General features: G+C 37.7%; 2 protein-coding genes across 2 annotated transcripts; both read right to left on the bottom strand.

Moving 5' to 3' along the window:
- Positions 1-6,404: 6,404 nt before the first annotated feature.
- apoc2 (apolipoprotein C-II) lies at positions 6,405-10,334 on the bottom strand. The gene is made up of 4 exons (XM_066683345.1): positions 10,244-10,334; positions 9,427-9,489; positions 8,980-9,139; positions 6,405-6,939 (listed from the first exon to the last, which is right to left on the bottom strand). Exons 2-4 carry the CDS (start codon positions 9,473-9,475, stop codon positions 6,843-6,845), a joined length of 306 nt encoding a protein of 101 aa, XP_066539442.1. The 5' UTR covers positions 9,476-9,489; positions 10,244-10,334; the 3' UTR covers positions 6,405-6,842.
- A 6,012-nt stretch (positions 10,335-16,346) lies between these two features.
- On the bottom strand, positions 16,347-18,632 carry apoa2 (apolipoprotein A-II). Its single transcript, XM_066683352.1, has 4 exons — positions 18,494-18,632; positions 17,957-17,993; positions 17,290-17,512; positions 16,347-16,833 (listed from the first exon to the last, which is right to left on the bottom strand). The coding sequence occupies exons 1-4, from the start codon at positions 18,599-18,601 to the stop codon at positions 16,671-16,673; spliced, it is 531 nt and encodes a 176-aa protein (XP_066539449.1). The 5' UTR covers positions 18,602-18,632; the 3' UTR covers positions 16,347-16,670.
- Between the last annotated feature and the right edge of the window lie 811 nt (positions 18,633-19,443).

Genomic DNA, 19,443 nt, shown 5'->3' with positions numbered 1-19,443 from the left:
CATGGACACAGGGAATTATAGTAAACTGAGACGCTGGTGCTGTCGTCCCGCCGCTTCTCGCGATCACTCAGGTTTGTTGACGGTGGAGCGGAGGGATGCCAGTGTTTCAGGATGCTCCCGTGTCTGTGTGTCCTCCTGGTTCTCTCCTTTTAGTTAATGCTGTCATAGTCAGATCTGCCGGAGTCATTAGCCACACTCTGGAAATTTTTATATTTTCTACTTTACAAACACAAAACAGTTCAAAACTAATTCCATCCCTTTACATCTTTCCGAGTAAACGACTGCCCACCTGTCTGTCTGGACACTGATGGATGACTGTCGAGATCCTCCTCCACGCTTCAGACCAGCTGCCCACGCTCCAGCAACCACCAAGTGCCTTGAAGCTGTCCCTACACTGAAGTTCTCATGGACTACTAACTATCATCACCAGTAGATTGACCAGAGTAGGATGGGTCACCCCTTGTGAGCCTTGGTTCCTCCCAAGGTTTCTTCCTCAGCTGGGGGAGTTTTTCCTTGCCACTGTCGCCCCTGGCTTGCTCACTTGAGGGTTTTACATTTGTCTTTACATTTCATGTCAAATCTTGTCTTACTGGAATTCTGTGAAGCTGCTTTGTGACAACATCAGTTGTGAAAAGCGCTATATAAATAAATTTGATTTGATTTGATATTAAGATAAAAAGACTACCTGGTTTTCTTTTAAAGCTGCAGCACAAGCACAGTTTTAATCACAGCTGGTGTTGGTATATTACAGTGATGTAGATAATAGTAGACTTACGCGACAAACAGAACCAGACACTCACAGATTAATATAAAAGAGAGAGAGAGAGAGAGATATTTGTTGAGGGGGTTATTCCACAAAGCAGGATTTCTCAGTTTAGTAACTGAGTAACTGAGACACAGTAGACACACGTGGGCAGTAACAATACAAACAGGAAAATGCTCTCAATACATGGGTATAGCCTCTTAAAGACATGTTGAAAACACATGTTTTAATAAATACAGAATAGGTGGGTGCTAACTTAAGCTTTACTTTGGGGCAGGAGTTCAGGGCGGCTCCAGTATGTTTAGGCTGTTGGGAAGAGTTTAGGCTTGGTTCTACTTACAGGATTTTGTTATCACATTACTCCAGTGAGTAACAATTGAGATGGAAATTGATATTTTCCTTTTATTTGTTTACCATAAGATGTGACAAATCTTAACATTGTTTTCCAGCTGAGAGAACTAGGGTAGACCTGGTGTTCCACAAAGGCACAGTGCTGATGAATGATGAAACAAGTTTAATGGTCTATCCTTAAATATGTGTGCTAAATTAAATCTAATATGTTTTTCAGTTTCTGACAAACAGATTCTCCTAAAATCATTAAAGAATGCAATTTAAACGTCATATTTGTCTCATAAATGTAGATTGTGAAAGGAATGGAAACACGCTGTGTGTCTTTTTTCAAACTGATACAACTACTGCTGGAGAAGATGGACGAGAGAGGAAGAAAATATGAGGAGAGAAGAAAGGTCTCTGTTGGAATGGGTGAAGGAGAGAAAAACAGCAAAAAAGGAAAGCTGGAAAATATAATGGAGGGGAGACAGATGGTGCAATGACTCCAGTGTTTGTCAGTTTTAATAGACAGAGCTGTCATTGCTTGTGTTTTTTCATATGGAGTGTGTTTACCTATGGTCTGGGGCAAGTAAATTACCATGACACACCCTAATTTCATTTTTTTTCTTTAATTATTTCTCTATTTTTCTCAATCACTCCCTCATGTACCGTTCACCCTAAACCCAGTGATACGACAATGTGTGCTTGCTGCCCCCTAGTGTTCTAAACAAAAACTGAAATCCAGTCTAAACGACCGTTAATAAAAAGTGATATAAACGTTATAAATTTATCTGTGTCACAAACAGATAGTATATTAAACAGAAAAGTAAAAAAAAAAAAAACTACACCATTAAAACCCCCACATTTAATGTCCAGATTTTGCTTCTTAAATTATGTGTGACGGGGCTAAATTTACTTATACATACAGACATTATTAAATAAATGTAACCCTAAAAGGTCTCTCAGTCTGCATCCAGGTCTTTATTTATTTCCCTCATAGTCACATTTTGAGCACGTATTAATGCATGATGCAATAAAAGATCCTTTTGTGGCTCAAACCCATCCCAAATAAAACTTTGAGTCAAATGTGGATAAATTGTACACACAAAACCACCCAGGCCTTTTGATATTCTCCACAAGGTCAGACGACTAATTAATAGATTTTTTAAAAGTTCTATGTAAGGAGATGTTTGTGAGCTGATTAGTTGGATCAGTAAGGGTTGGATAATGAGCTTGACTGTTCCCCAAAAGCTTTGTAGTATTACAATCAATTTAACTGGGAGAGAGTGTGTTTAATGTAATTCTAACTCCACTATGTAATGATGATCTTAAATCTACAAAGACCTCGGGAAACCCAGCATTGATTTGTTGGATAAAGTGTGTAAGGGCTTGTTAATGAGATGATTACTTGGATTAGGCATTTTTGAGAGCAGGGGAAAACACCCATATATACAGATATATAACTACATTTATAATATATTTATAGATTTTATCATTTTGTTGTATGGAGGCTGTAGTGTCTGGATGATCTGACTTTGTCAACTGAGGTATTTCCTCAGTACTCTGCTCTCCTTTTGCTCATTTATTTTATTTCCACACTGAGCTTATAACTTTGTTCTCTTTCCACTCTTGTTTTCTTTTAATTTGATTTTGTCTCATGATTTTGTCTCTTTTATGCAGTTTAACCAGCACTTTGATCGGAGACATTACAAAATCAGAACGGCTTATTGTAATTTCATGTTTTCCAGCTTAGGCATTCTCCTTTAAATCTACAGTGTAACATTGTCCAAAACGTCCACTGTCTTGAGAAGATAAGTACATCATAGGTGTTAAATATATTACCACAAATGTTAGCTGGATAGCATGCTGCTAAAATACTTACTTTTATATTATTTCCCATTTTGCAGATTAAATATCAAAAATGACATAATTCCAAGCTCAAACTTGATACTTCTGAAACAGGTTGAATGCAACCTATAGCAACTTTAACCAGTAACGGGTTACACCACCAACCAGTTAGCCTTCATTTCTTGTTTGATAGTATATATATATATATATATATATATATATATATATATATATATATATATATATATATATATACTATTTTTAGTTGCCTTTATTTTGCATCTATACATAAGCAGTGTGTATGTGTGTCAGTATGCGTAATAAATTTGTTCATTGCAGCATTAATTGTCTTCATTAAAGTGGACTATAATTATATATGAAGGGGAAATGGTATAAAAAAAAAGAACAGACTGTGTGCATTAGAAGAAAAGCTGTAAAAATGCAAATTCACAGCACCTGAGACCAAGAGATTAGTTTGGGAAATAGCACTGAGAATAAGGAGCCTATTACAGAAAGGACACATTAGCATAATAGCATTGCTGAATTTTCATTGTTTATAGGTATTTATCGAGTGTATGCTTTGTGCTCTGGTGGTACAAGGAGGTTATGTATGAAGGGGTGCATGTGTGTTGTAGTGTATGTTAAAACTGACTTCAACAGGCATTGATTTGGAATTCACAACCTCACTTATGGTTTAAGGTAGTGGTTTACTGAAAATCCTAATTTACACAATCTCCCCATTCCCTCAATGTACCCTTCAAGAGTCTGGTGTCAGATGATGCATCTTTAATTTTGAAATAGAGCAAATTATAATAAATGAATGAATTAATTCATCCATCCATTCTTTTTCTGTAACTGCTTCATCCTGTCAATCCATCAAGATCATGGTGGGTCTGGAGCCTACACAGAACCATTGGGCACAAGGCAGGAACACACCTTAGACAGTGCTCCAGTCAATCACAGTGTATCACACACTCTCACAGTCATCCAAAAACTTAGTTTAACACATCATTTGAACACAGCAGCTTGCCATCACATTGTGTGAAAATTTCATGAGGCATGGTTCAGTAGATTTGCTCCAAAATGACTTGGAATTAAATCTGTTTACTTTGACTGCCATTGAATATTAAGAAGGTTTTTCTTCTTTCTCCTGTAAAGTTGTTATTTTGGAGTTATGTTTTTCCTTGGATGTGTTCCTTGCAAGAACAGAATGGGCTGAACTTTCGGCAAACAATGTACATATTCACACTAAACTGACAATGATGTGTACACTGCATATTTATGAAATATGCTGGTGTTATTTTACCACTAGGGATTGTGTAAGACTGTACAATAGTCCTTGGAAAAGCCACTATAATATACCATTATTATCATCACTTGAGCAAAGACATGCTGGAATCACATTATCTTCTTACTGTGGAACCTTGTTAATAATTGATCAAACCAGTGTTTCATGTTTACCCCTTTAATTGTGTGAAGACTTACAATGAAGGGCCTAAAGCCCAGAACACTGGAGTAAAAGCTCTGTGTGAAATTCTTCCAGAGAACTCTTCTACTCTCCTCTTTCCTCCCAGACAAAAGAGGTTTTCAGAGAGAAATGAAATATGAAACACTAAAGCCCGTGGTGTACATGATTCATAATTTCTGCTCTGTTTCATAAATATGTAAAAGGCCCTGATTTGCTTTTTCTAGGATATTGTTAGATCAATTGCTCTTTTAATCAAATTACTTCACAGCAGATTAAAGTGGATGGGTAAATATTATCTTCTTGAGATTTTTCTCAAGTCTTATATATTCTTGTGTCAGTGGCAAGGCCAACATTATGATCTGTGTGCCTCTTTCCTAGTGTTCTACAGCACTTCACTGAGACAAAGTGCAGAGAGTGAGGAATCTCTTCGAATTGTCCCTACAGCTGATTAAAGCCTGATTTTCTTGGGTGGCCTTGTACAGTCAATTACTCTGTTAAACAAAAAGATTTGGAGATCACTATCTCTGAAGTATGCAGTGTGACACTGGATCTCTCACGGTTTATCTGAATTGTGAGCATGAATAGGAAGATCTTTTAAACCCTGTTGGTAAGATGTTTAATAACATTGCATGCTGTGTGTGTGGTCAGCTTAATGTTGAGCTGCTTCTCGGTTGTTATGTCTAGAATCTGCATTAGAAGATCAAGCTGACAACACGATCATGATATACTGCTGTAGTATTCATCTTACTTGTCCTAATAGAAAATAAAGAAGCATTAGGCATATGCTTTATTATTTATTTATTTATTTTAGTTAGCTAATATACCATATGTAGGTACAACATAGGTAGAGTGTGCATTTGTGTGGTAATATGACACAATGAAGGCCATGTGATTTATTTAACTTGGTTTGTAAACTAAAACCGCCTCAGTGCTTTGGACTGGTTTTCATTGACGTATGAAGAAACAATTTGTAGCCACAAGGCCTGGATTTATAGAGTAATTTTATCTAGAAAGTCTACAAGTTATGTGACAACTCTGACAAGTTAAGTTGTTTAAACATGCCACGATGGTGTACATATAGGTAGTGTTGGAAAACCAAAACAGTGGAGGATATTTGAGTAGGCTAAAAGTACCCTGTCAGAAAATGCTCCCGCCCTTTAGGCTCATTACGTACACTGCGTAGGGCCCGCAAATTAACGAAGGCCCCCTCCTCTCCCCTCACGTCAAGTTAGGGAGAGTTATAGTGTATCATCAGAAGATAAAGAAACAATCCTTCAGGAACAATGAAAAGGGGGAAAATAAGATTTCACGAGACTGAGTTGAGGGAACAGCAATCAGGTAAAACCGTGTTCTTCTCGAGGTTGGACTGTTAATATATAATATTCTACGAACACAGCCACGGGAATATATTTACAGGTGGGGTGCACTGCACAGCTGCTATTCACAACCTTAACAGCGGGGAGAGTAAACAAATATTGTATAATAAACACCAGGAAAATTTCATTTATCGTTAAAAAAAGAACGAAATGTGGGGCTGAGCACATCTCCTCAGCAAAACACCGTTTTCTTTTCGCCTTGTCGCTACCAGGTTTAGGTTGCTACTCGTTTTTGATTTGCGCATGCGCAGAACGTCATACTTTTGTACACTGATAATATATCTGATACTTTACTAATTTCTATTCGGAGCATATTTGTAAATACACACAGCCCTTTTTGGCTGAACAGCTTTATGTCTCGTTATTAGTCAAGTTTTGTTTTATCAGAAGAATACCTTAGCATATCTACATGGATAACTTCAGCTTTGCAGGTGCTCCATTTGTTTAAATCTGTAAATGACAATAAACTCACTCCACCTCGTTAGCTCTTCTTAGCTCTAGGCTAACGCTGCTTTAGCACAAAGTTGGCAAATGTTCGTCTTAACATAACTCTAATATTTCAAGACGTTTTCATACCTTACAGAGTACAATGACAAATTGGACCACACTTCATTGTTTCTATAAATGTTTGGCTTTATTGCATTAATACTTAGCATTGTTGAAGTGAAATCACCAAAGGGCAATAACACAAGATAATGTATCATTTTTCCCCAGCCTTTGGTGTCTGTAATCTTGCTCTCTTATTCGCAGGACAAGTTTAATGTTAAAGGCTTGTTGCTGTTCTGTACATGTATTGATTGTCAGTACTCTTACTGTACGTACTGTAATACTGTTTAGAGTTCTGCTAAGGTGCTGTTTGCACTGATTTTGAGGTGTGAGAGTGCAGGAAAACAGGTCCTTGTTGACCCACAGTGAGTAAAGAGAGCATTCCGGAACTAAGCAGCTGAAAGACAGAAGTTCAAAGGTCCTTCTTTAGTAAAGATTTGCTTAATTCCTCATAGATTCTTCATGAAGTGATAGTAAGGGGCTCCGACATGGATGACTAAACTGAGTTTGACTAAGCGCTCTCCTGGGGGTAAATGATGTGGTAAAGCTGATCCTGAAAGATGCCTGCATAGGTTCGCACCGCCTGGGATGTCTCGTCATATATGTTCCTGAAAGAAGCAGAAATGTTGTTATTTTTGCTGAAATTAAAACTGCTGGAATAGACCTGCTGGCCAAAATGAAAGCCAATCCCCTCCCAGTCCGTGTACCTTTCGTTAATTATTTTTCCGTTTCTAATCCTGCAATAGAAAAACCACCCGATTCCCTATTTTGTATTTTATAAACAGTAACAGAGAATGTAGATTTAATTAGTTTTTTCTTTTCTTCCAAGGGAATATTAGAATATGATCTATTTAGATTATTGTTTGCTATAAATAGATATTCGCTTTTACATAAATGTCACAGTTCTCTTTCGGTTTCACAAACTTACATTAATTAGCCTTAGAACTCCCTCTCCGGACACCCATGTCCTTAATGTGCATAGAAATCTCAGCATATGTTGGCATATTTCTAATTAAATTGTGAAATAATAATAGCATTAAAAACGTCAGGTTCTGGCTAAAATCTGCAGTCTAATCCACAATCAGCCACAAGAAGGAATGAAAAAATCTTATTTTAATTTATACTTCATATTCATTTTTTGTATTTTGTTGTATTTAGCATCATTATGTTGTAGAAAACAAAGGTTTGTTTTCCTTAAATTAATTATATTTATATCTTTCAAAATAGGATTAGGAATAGAAAACCAATTAACAAAAGGTACACTGACACACCCCCATTTTGACACATGTACAAATCTTTTACATTCAAGCTCCACTGGAATTTATTTATAGATTCATACAAAACAGCAACTACTTGAAAAAGAAAAAACAAAAATAAGGTGATTGTGTTTAACAGTCGTTGTTAAACATATTTGTTCCTAATTACTTCCCTGCACAAAAAATAAATAAAAAAATAACTTCCTGAGAGAAAAAGCCTAAAACCTGCAAAAATGACACATTTAATCCCCACATCTCTTCAGTGACAGGTAGGAGCTATTCTCTTATTTTCTTGTTTTTCCTTTGGATATTGTGGCTTGAGAAAACTCATCATCTGCATGTTTAGCTCTCACAAACCTGCTAGCAGTGCTTAAATGTGCGTAGTTTATTTGCCTTGCCCCCCCCCCCCCCCCCCCATTTCAAGATTAGGAAGATAGAACCTGATTTTGCATTTTATAGAAGCAGATGTCTTAGCTGGTAAAGTCAGAAGATAAATAATGTTGGTGTTATAAATCCAGAAATCCAGTACAATCATATAGCTGTGGTTACAACACCATTACAATAAAATTAATGCATTGTTCTAATGCTGAAATATCTTTAAATACGGGAAGGACAACAAACTAAGCCCTTACGTTAGCAAGGTATGAAGCCACAGAGCTATCTATGACTGATGTAAAGGTTAGCCTATAAACTGGCTGACGTTTTGTGTGTCATTATATCGCTAAGGTCAAGGCCAAAGTTATACTAGACTTTACTCAGTGAAATTCTGTGAGTGAATTCCTTCATATTTTAATGGAAATACTTTGGAAATAGCAGTACTGATGATCCAAAATGGTGGAAATTCTAATTAAAGCCATGAGTTAGCACATTTTATACGACATGATGCCAAGTTGATTCACATATGCAAGGCTGTGTGCATTTAGGGTCTGTTCAAGTCTGTAATGAGCCTGTAACAAGTAACAAAAGTATTGAAATTTCTGGGTTGATATCTGTGGAACCACAAAAGATATTGCTAATCTGATTGCAGCATTCAATTTCTGAGACAATTCTTGTCATTTTTGATATTCTACATGACCACCCATTGCCCTTGATCCAAAATGACTGCTTTCAAGATGGCGGCCAAGATCCAGAAATAACCTCAAAAATGGATCAGAAAGCTCCTCACCCATTACTTGCTGAAGTATTCAGATATGTCATTTTCCTTTTCGTTTCTGAAATAAAAGGGTGTCCTGCAACTTTTAACCCTGTGTGTGTGTGTGTGTGTGTGATTAATAAATATAGAGACACTGCTTTGTTCAAATATTGCAGTATAAAAAAAATCCCAAAAATGGATATATAGTCGCTGAAACATGTATCTCCACTTTGTACTTGTACATGTGATTGATTACTTACTTGGCTTTTTCTTCCAGTTTGAGGTCCTTGATGCTATCGAAGTATTCATTAGCCGTAGTCAGACTCTGGTCATAATAAGACTTGAGGGTGTCCATGACAGTGGCGACAGTTCCCTTTTCTTCTTCTTCTGTCTGTCTGGCCACACGGAAGCTTTCCGTTCCTTCAAAGACATAGCACATGCCTTAGATACTGTGCAGTTTTGTCATATCTCAAACATCTCCTTGACCCCTTGGACAGCTCTAATCTAATGTCATCTTTTGATGTAATTATTTGCAATAAAGCAAATCCATGTTCAGTTTTTGTCAACAGATTGCAGATGAGGTTTACTACAGACTATGTGATCCTTCAAGCCCATAAAAATGATTTGGGATATCTTTGAACCCCGTAAGTTGTTGTTGTTGGTGGTGGTGTTTTACTACTTCTTCCTTCCTGTGTGTGTGCTCTTACCCAGGGCAAGGACTGTGACAAGGATGGTGATTGTGATAAGCTTCTGCATGATGTCTGTTGGATCTGTGGTAAAACCGAGAAGTTAGAACAGAGGACAAGAGAGTTTCGCAGCCCAAACACAAGATGGCATCAGCAGTTCACTAAGATCAAGGGTAAAGTAGTTCAGTGTCTTTAATGAACTGAATTTTAAAATATTAAACTGGAATAAATCTACCCACATTTAATTTTAACCACATTATATTGGCAGATGTACGTGTATTGTTCAGATTATTCCTAATTTTACATCAGATTGTAAATACTACAACAAATATGACACATCATAAAAATGTGTGGGTTGAGAATTTAGACTTATTTTATATTAACAATGCCATTTGTTCAATGCCAAAAAAACAATCAGACCTGTAACCAGTCTGTCCTGAAATAGCACACATACACACTATGTGATGCCATGTTTCGATCTTTGATTAACTGGAGCACAGTAGGATTTTTGGAAGCTTACTTTTTATTAATTCATTATCATTATTATTATTATTATAAATGCAGTTTAAATTAAAATATAGAAGAATGTTTTGGTATCTGCATGAATTGATACATAAGCTATTGGTCTAAGGGAACCTGTGTGATCATGCTATTTTTATTTATAGCATTATTGTATGTTACAGCATTATTTATTAACTTTGGTGAATGTGAAGCTGCTTCTAAGATGATAAACCCTTCAAGCTTGTCCTTAGAATGCCATCTTTTTTTCATCCTTGAGTTTCAGGATTAAAACAAAACAAAAACAAATAAAAGAAAGTATGTAAATGGCTGTACTCACTGTCTCTCCTCAGTGAAAGTGTGTCAGCTTGCCTGGAAAGCGAGGTGCTTTTGGCTTACCTTATATATATGAGCATACAGCGCTGACCTGACTATCCAAATGCCAAAGTGCAGTGCTACGAGATAATTGAGGGGGATGTGTGCTTCTGTGTATGAGAGAGAGAGAGAGAAAGAGAGAGAGAAGTAATGTGGAGTGGATGTAAGACAATATATCTCCGTCTTCACAAAATTGTCTTTTTACAAATTTCAAGTGATTTAATCACCATCATTTCATTCCTTGTGGTGTTCACTTTAATCACCACAATTAGATCAAACTGACTGTAGGCTTTAATGACGAATGATTATCTGGTCATTAAAGACTGGCAAAATCCAGTCTACTGTCATGTTAATATATGTTAATACATGGGAAAACCTTCCCCTATCATTTTGCACCTCACACTGGCTCATCTAAATAGATTGGTGCACAGGGGAGAACTTCTTGCGCAAGCAGCTTGTGATCATACTCCAAGTCCTAAGTCTATTTGACCTTAGACACGTCAGCCTGTTGATTTCAGCTTATCTGCACACACTGGGGATTGTAGGGCCTTGTTTTTAGCTTTTTTGGGGGGACCAAAGTCTCTATGATGTTTGAGTGTTTTGACAGAGTAGTCCCTAATAAATAAAATTTGTTAAAGCCACAAACACAGCCTTTATTTCCAGCATATAAGAGTCCCTAAAATTAAGATAATTGCCATGTTAGGTGTAGCACAGCAGCATTTTACTGATCAAAAAGGAAATACACAAACAGATACAAGAATACAGACTCATATGTGACTATATGTACTTTCTTTCATTGTTTATGTAGCATTCTGATATCCCCTCAATGCCAAGAATCTGTACATCTATGTATTAGTTTGTTTGTTCCTAATATACGACAGCATACATGGAAATTGAATCAACGTTTTATTGTCCTCGTCATTTTGGATATTACAAACCGAATTCCAAAAAGGTTGGGACACTAAACAAATTGTGAATAAACACTGAATGCAATGATATGGAGATAGCAAATGTCAATATTTTATTAGTAATAGAACATAGATGATAGATCAAAAGTTTAATCTGAGTAAATGTAACATAAAATATGTTGATTCAAAATTTCACAGTGTCAACGAATCCCAAAAAAGTTGGGACAAGTAGCAATAAGTGGCTGGAAAAGCCACTGGATAGTGCAGCAATACCAGAATGGTGTTACCCAGCGTAAAATAGCAAAGACTTTTAAGTTATCATCATCAACCATGCATAACATCATAAAAAGATTCAGAGAATCTGGAATAATTGCTGTGCGTAAGGGTCAAGGCCGTAAAACTCTACTGGATGCTCGTGATCTCCGGGCCCTTAAACATCACTGCACCTCAAACAGGAACGCCACTGTCAAGGAAATAACAGAATGGGCTCAGGAATACTTCCAGAAAGCATTGTCAGTGAACACAATCCACCGTGCCATCCGCCGTTGCCAGCTGAAACTCTACAGTGCAAAGAGGAAGCCATTTCTAAGCAAGCTCCACAAGCTCAGACGTTTGAAAGGGCCAGGAGTCTTTTAAAATGGAGTGTGGCAAAATGGAAGACTGTTCTGTGGTCAGATGAGTCACAATTTGAAGTTGTAGATGCCATCTCTTTCAGGGTAGACCCTGCATTTTTCAACAAGATAATGCCAGACCACATTCTGCAGCAATCACAACATCATGGCTACGTAGGAGAAGGATCCGGGGACTGAAATGGCAGCCTGCAGTCCAGATCTTTCACCTATAGAGAACATATGGCGCATCATAAAGAGGAAGGTGCGACAAAGAAGGCCCAAGACGATTGAACAGTTAGAGGCCTGTATTAGACATGAATGGGAGAGCATTCCTATTTCTAAACTTGAGAAACTGGTCTCCTCTGTCCCCAGACGTCTGTTGAGTGTTGTAAGAAGAAGGGGGGATGCCACACAGTGGTAAAAAATGGCCTTGTCCCAACTTTTTGGGGATTTGTTGACGCCATGAAATTTTGAAACAACATATTTTTCCCTTAAAATGATACATTCTCTCAGTTTAAACTTTTGATCTGTGATTTGTGTTCTATTCTGAATAAAATATTAGATGCTGGCACCTCCACATCATTGCATTCAGTTTTTATTCACAATTTGTTTAGTGTCCCAACTTTTTTGGAATCCGGTTTGTAGATGTTTTCCTTTGTTAAAGTGAGAATGGCCAACACCAACTTCAGAAGCTATGAGGCTTATTTAGCGAACTCATATTAGAAACATATTCTAAGTGTATGTCTTATATTCAAAATTCAGACTAGTTATATAACCATGGCAGGGCGAGTCTGAAAGCCGAAAAAGTGTTCTCAGCTGTGTGTAGCATTTGATATAATTTCAAAATTTGTTTTTTAGTTATTGTTATCAGTCCGATATTGGAATTTTAGCCAATATTACAACCGAAATAAAAAATTATTTGTTTTGCTTTAATTTTAAAAAATAAAATGATCATTCATTAATATCTGTGTTCGCTAATCAAAGGTGCTGATATCGGTTATCATATCGGCCCGAGAAATTCTAAATCAGTACATCCCTAGTTTATATAGTTATATTATCTAGTTCTATGTGAAATAATATAATTTAAATATGAATGTTCTATTAATAAAAGCATTAGTTGCAGTCATATTGAACACTTTTGGTGATAGATAGATAGATATACATTTGTTCATCTTATATCTCTTTTATCTTTAATATGTAATTAATATTATAAAGCAGGGTTTTTTTTTATCTATTTAATTTCAGTAAAGGGTAAATTGTGCAAAACTCTTTTGGTTTTGTCTCTTTCAGCACCGGGTGCTTGAGGATCAGAAAAATCAGAAGTGGTGCTCAAGGTTTCTGTGTGTTTGCCTTTTTCTGTTGGGCCTTGTTTGTTACATGTCATGACAGAACAATATTACCTTGTCCAAAATAGTATTCTAGTAGTGGAATAACTTGTATATCACTGTGGAATAACATTTGGAATAATTGTTGATTATAGTTCTGAATATCTGCTTGGAGGAATTTTAGCCCATTCCTCAGTGAAAAAGCATCTTAAACTCTGTTATGTTAGTGGCTGTCCAATATTTATATTTAATTAAGGTCAGGACTTTGACATTGACTTTAAGCTCTTCGAATTAAAATTAGAAATGGAATTGATCAGCCGGTCTCTATTGACATCATCTTCTTAAGGAGAAGCTTGGGCACGGGGGAGCCCACCTGTCCTGATGGAACGACGCCGGCTGGATATGCCATGGATGGGAGAGGTGCCGCGTGGTATGTCTGGCGCCTCTTTCCATTGAGGACATTGAAGATGTATACCTATTTGGATTTATGATCGTGGGCTTTCTGCTGATTGGTTTAGGTGGTGCCCTGGTTTATCGGAAAATTAAAAGAGTTGAGTCAGTTTGATTGATGATTGATGGGATGGGCAGAGCCGTTGGCGCACAGACTGGGACTGTGAGTAGAAGCTTTGATCCCATCAAGGAGCAACTAACGGCTTTGAACTCCAAGATTGAACGTCTGGAAGACCAGAGCAAATATGGAATTTTGAATCAGATGGACTATTAGCTCAAAATTCAGCTCAGGTCTCTGATTCTAACAAGCTGAACTTTATCTGTTTTGGCTGCCCCTGCTATCAGTGGCCTTGGCTGCTGATCATTTCAACTCCTCCAGAAGGAACGTCGTCATGGAGATCTGCTGCACCTCCCCTGTCTGAGCTGTGGGCTCAAGGACACCTGACTGCTACTACAACTTTGTATGTGACAATAAATGCAATTCATTCATTCATTCACTTTAACTGTAATAATAATATTTTATCATTAACAATATTTGGTTAGACTGATTGAGTGTTTAGGGTAATTGTCTTGTTCCACAAATTATCTGGAGATTCAGCTCATGGAAAATGTCCTGAAACTTTCCTTTAGAATATGCTATTATAATTCAGAAGTCATTCATTCATTCATTCATTCATTCATTGTCTGTAACCACTTATCCAGTTCAGGGTCGCGGTGGGTCTGGAGTCTACACAGAATCACTGGGCGCAAGGCGGAAACACACACTGGAGGGGGCGACAGTCCTTCACAGGGTGACACACACTCACACATTCACTCACACAATCACACCGATGGACACTTTGAGTCTCCAATCCACCTACCAACATGTGTTTTTGAACCGTGGGAGGAAATTGAAGCACCTGTAGGAAACCCACGCAGACACAGAGAAAACATAATTCAGAATTCATTGTTCCATTAAATATGGCAAGTCGTCCTGGGCCAGATGCAGGAAGACAGGCCCAAACCATGATATTAGCATCATTGGGTATCACAGATGGGATAAGATTTTGTTGCTGGAATGCAGTGTTTTACTTTCTCCAATCATAATGCTTTTTACTTAAACCAAAACTATCTATTTTGCTGTCACCTGTCCACAAAACATTGTTTGAGTAGACTACTGGCTTGTCTTTGTGACCTTGTGATCTCAGACTGCAACAATATTATTTTTGGCTTTCTCCTTGCAACCTTTCCACGCACACCAGCGTTGTTCATTGCTCTTCTGGTGGTGGACTCATGAACATTCACATTGGGTTTCTTTGTCACCTCGCAAACTTTCCTCTGTTTGTACACAATCTGTCTGACTGTCCAAACTATTAAGAGAATCTTCTCCAGCCTGATGAGTATCAAGTCTTCTGAGGTTCTCAGAAATCTCCTTTGTTTGTGCTATAATACATTTCCACAAAGTGTTGTGAAGATTAGACTTGACTCTACCGTAGATGTAAATTCAGAGAGTAGCTTATCCGTTGCTGCACAGTTTGTGTTGGTTGTCTTCCAGTCCTTCATCAGTAGACACAGGACGTTGTTGACTTGATATTTTTGGTTGGTGGAATCTTCTCAGTCCGGCAGTGACACTGCAGCAGAGGTGATTGCTCTAAGACTGCAAGGGAAGCTCAGCTTCCCCTAAAATGTCAAAAAATAAGTGATAAAATATATACTGTTGTGTGTACATGTCATTGAATAAATATGCACTACAACGCGCTCAACTTTTGTTCAGAATCCGCTTCTTATCACTGGTAAAGACACAGCTTTCCTCTCAATCATTCCCGCAGCCTCACAGTGCTTTAAATTGAGCGTCCACAGAGTCAAAACGAGACGAGTCATTGGATAAATGCTGGGCTTTGTCCCGCCCATCGGACGCTCAGTGTCTCTGGGGGTCTATGGGGCAGTGGGCTGGCCTCGGCTGGCCCAGATGCTCAGCTTCTGCATGATGATTGGATGATCTGTCTGAGGCTGAATTCCTTTTTGATTGACAGTGAAATGAGTGAATCAGCGATACTTTGGTGTAAAGATCCGTGGGAGCATTACATTTTCATTCTGTTCTGAGTCGAACCGGAGATTTTCTTAATCCTCTTAGCGGCATTTTCTTTGTTAAAAACGACTAGTGACAAATCGAGCTTCTATTTCTGGTGGGTTTTTTGTAGCTGCTTGTGTTTGGAGACTAATTTCTATCACTCTTTCTAACTTCTATCGCAGTTTCTGTCCAGCGGGTGCTGCTGAGCCCCTCCACCGTCACAAAGCACTCACAGGCGGACACACTTCACATGGGCCAAGGCCGTTTAAGCAGCCTAGCTCTGCTGGCCATTGAGAGGACACTAGTCAAGTCCCTGGAAAAGACGCCTTGTTGGTACGACAGGGTCACAGATCATTTTCTTGAAAAGGAACGGAGGGTAGAATTTACATATAAATAAACCGACAAATTTTATGATGTAGGCCGAAATTGAGCTTCCAGGGTGACCAGGGTGAAATGGGGTGAGAAATTATGCAGAGAAACAGGCGGACTGCAGTCTGTGATTGTAGAACTACTCCTGTGCTCCTGAGTGGTCAGTGGAGCTGATAAAATGGACAGTGAATACAAGGTAAGCATTTCTAATCAAGTGATCATTCAGCGTGTATGTATAGTATATTTAAATACAGCTTTATGCAAAGTTCTAAACTCCTTGGTCAGTTTATGTTTTTCTGGATTAACCCATCATCTGTGTAGAACAGTATATTTATATTATTGAATCAAAAAGCCATTTCAGTTTTTACTTCTTTTTTATTCTTGCGGAACAAATTATGGTGTTTTTCCATACATTGTACAGAAGAGCATCAAAATACACAGATATATATATACAGTAACAAGCCTGTAATCTACATCTAAAATGACTTTGCTTATAACATAGCTAGCTACCACACAGTTAGCTCTTTTGATTTAAAGCTATGTTAAAGGCTGTGCGTGTTTAGTTGGTCTGATCTTGAACTGAGAATGAGTAAACTCAGCTTAACGCACAGCTCAGCCACCATGGAAAGATGCTCTGGGGAGTTGTGGGGAGGGGGTTGGGGACACTATCAATCATGGCTTATTGCTCCTCAGCTGGTAACCATGTGTCCAGCACAGGCTTGATGATGTTGATGGCGTGGTCCAGCTGCTCACCAATATATGGACGCAAATATTCTTCATATGCTCCAAGAGCAGCTAGGCGTGCCTTTTCTACAATTGGCTCCAGCTCCTCAGCCACACCACTGAATGAACAACACACACACAAACACATACATAAAAATCACATTGTTAGCATGTTTTATTAGCAGTGGGATGAAAAACACATCTGTGTTTCCAAAAGTTAATATTTCAGTTAGCATGCTAATCTAAATATTGAGACTTTAGAACTCTGAAAAAGCTACAACATGCTTCTTCCAGTTATTGCTTCTTCACAGACTGCAGTTCTTGTAATATTTTGGAGCTCTCTTTGGAGCTTGGAGTAGAACACTCACTGTCAATTATGTGCTGTGTGCTAGCCGACTCATGCTAGTTAGCGTTATGCTATGTGATGGGGTACTGGTTCACACCGAACTGACCATGCGGTGCAATGATGATGAAGTGAATTTGTTTATTTGTTTATTATTTTCTGATTTTTGATTGACACATTATAATGTTTCCACTTAGCAAGGAATAATGTAATGGATGAGGCTGATACTCACGCAAACACCTTGGCAGCATGCTGGGCTCTGACATCTTCCTTTACTTTCTCTGCAATCTCCTTGGCTTTGTTGCCTGTGATGGTGCCCTCTGCCAAAGGTCCAAGGGTTTCATGGGCCTTTTTGTAAGCGTTGACAAGCCTTTTGTAGAAGGTCGCTTTCAGGCCTTCGTACTTATCTACAAGCTCCTTGCTGGGCTGTGGTGCCTCACACAAGCACGCCGACACTAAAAGAAAGTGACAGAGGGAATCTAAGGCATTTGTTGAGCAGTTGGGCTGTAAATTATTGAAATGTAACAATAAAAATAATGCTGTCTAAATAAATAAATAAAACACGGTCTCCATTTTTGACCATTTACATTTTTTTCATATTATTTGAGCGCAGCAGCTGTACTTTTTGCACAAATGCACTATATTTATACTATATTATTTATATTATTACAGCATTTGCATGATCCAGGTAATTGTAGCGTATCTTTAACCACAGCACAACTAGGGTGATTTAATTTGCTGTGATATGTGTGTGTGAAAAGGCATCTTTTTTTCTCTCATTTATTTTTAAAAAGCTTCACACACAGTTGGTTTAACAGACTGTGTAATGGAACCAATATTTGCTGTAACCCTTTGGATCAGTTCAGAAATTGGGTGATGTATGTATTTTTAAGTCTTACCTTGGAGTGCAACAATGAGAGCTAAGACCAGTTTCATCTAGAAGAAGAAAACAGTAAATTGGGTCATCAGAAATTGCAGAGTTTAAATCACTTAAAGATTGTAAGCTCGGGAGGTACAGATTGTCTAATAGTTCGGATCATTTCTATTTTCAACTTGAAAGTACTGTTTTATATGTACATACTTTTTAAAAAATATATTTTTCTTAAATAGGTTTACATCCAAGAAATCACCTTTGGAGTGAATTGCACATGTGTCTGTTTGCACAAAACATCTGGTTTACTGAAGTTAAATGCCCAAGGAACCAGTTTAAAGTTGTAAACTTTCAAATTTGAACCGAACATGAAACAAAAGCAAACTGGTATCATTTTTTATGTTTTACACAAGTTGCTAAAGCGGGCAAAAGCTTTAGACATTTTGTGCAGTGAGCACTCGAGTTCTACAAACTGTGCAAAATAGTGTGAGGATGGAAAGAATAGAAACTCTTAAGTTTTAAATGAATGCACATATATGTATTTGCATGTATTAAAGTTCAGTACCTTGAGACAGTGAGGATCCCGCTGAGAGTATGGAAGGCCAGAGAATCTCCAAAGCTGCAGGCGACTACACCAGCTGAGTCTGCAGATATATGTCTGCCTTTCACCCATATATCAGTCCGGCCATTTGACCAAACAAACGTCATCACACATACACACACTATCACACACGGACACAAACACACACACACTTGCACACTTGTCTTTTTTTGCTCTACCTCAGCCTTTCTCTCTAACACACCTTCTTGTTTTTGTGCATTGTCAGGACCTAGGGTCATCCATCTGCATAATATTTCAATAACTGCCTATATGTGCAGGAATGGACAAATCATTTTATTTTTTATTTTATAGACCATTTAGCAAAATATTATTGGTAAGTATTTTGTGGAAAACAAGAAGCATCTATGATATATATTGGTTTAATAATACCTTTATTTGAATAATTTTTTTTCCAGAGTCATTGGGGGTGTATCCAACATCTTTAAGAGTATTTGCTGTGGTATTTGTGATCTAGAAGCAATCCAGTCCAAAGTCAGTGTCTAACAGCACTACTTTTAATAAAAGATAAAAAAAAAAAAAAACATCATTAAAATCCCCACAGCAATTTTTCAACAACTAGCTTTCCGAAGCTAGTTGCTGCCATGAACAGAGATAAACTCTATTAATAAGCTTGAATTCAGAGGGATTGTTGTGTGTGAATATGTTCACAAACGCTTGGCCACAGAGTGTTGTTTATTATATGTTTTTGTAAAAACATGATGCAAAATTGCTGTTGATATGATGTGCAGCATTTTGTAAATTTGCATATTGACTGTGTGCTTTGACAAAGTGGTGATACATAAATACTTTGTAATAGAGTTGTTTAATCCCAAACATTTAGTGTTAAACCTTAACGTATAAAAGAACATTTCAAAGCCAAAAGGAGTATACTTTTATCTCCCTAAAAGTCTGTC

This window comes from Hoplias malabaricus, chromosome 10 (genome assembly GCF_029633855.1).
Source record: "Hoplias malabaricus isolate fHopMal1 chromosome 10, fHopMal1.hap1, whole genome shotgun sequence".
Lineage (NCBI taxonomy): Eukaryota > Metazoa > Chordata > Actinopteri > Characiformes > Erythrinidae > Hoplias > Hoplias malabaricus.
The sequence above is the reverse complement of the archived record's forward strand: the minus strand, read 5'-3'. Positions and strand labels throughout refer to the sequence as shown.

Excerpts from the sequence above, each read along its gene's own strand:
- apoc2 (XM_066683345.1), bottom strand. The coding sequence starts at position 9,475 with ATGCAGAAGCTTATCACAATCACCATCCTTGTCACAGTCCTTGCCCTG. Across the intron at positions 9,140-9,426 it reads TGTCACAGTCCTTGCCCTGG|GAACGGAAAGCTTCCGTGTG; the intron begins GTAAGAGCACAC and ends ATGTCTTTGAAG. Across the intron at positions 6,940-8,979 it reads AAACTGGAAGAAAAAGCCAA|GAACATATATGACGAGACAT; the intron begins GTAAGTAATCAA and ends TGCTTCTTTCAG.
- apoa2 (XM_066683352.1), bottom strand. The coding sequence starts at position 18,601 with ATGGGTGAAAGGCAGACATATATCTGCAGACTCAGCTGGTGTAGTCGC. Across the intron at positions 17,994-18,493 it reads GGGATCCTCACTGTCTCAAG|ATGAAACTGGTCTTAGCTCT; the intron begins GTACTGAACTTT and ends TTCTTCTTCTAG. Across the intron at positions 16,834-17,289 it reads CATGCTGCCAAGGTGTTTGC|TGGTGTGGCTGAGGAGCTGG; the intron begins GTGAGTATCAGC and ends TTGTTCATTCAG.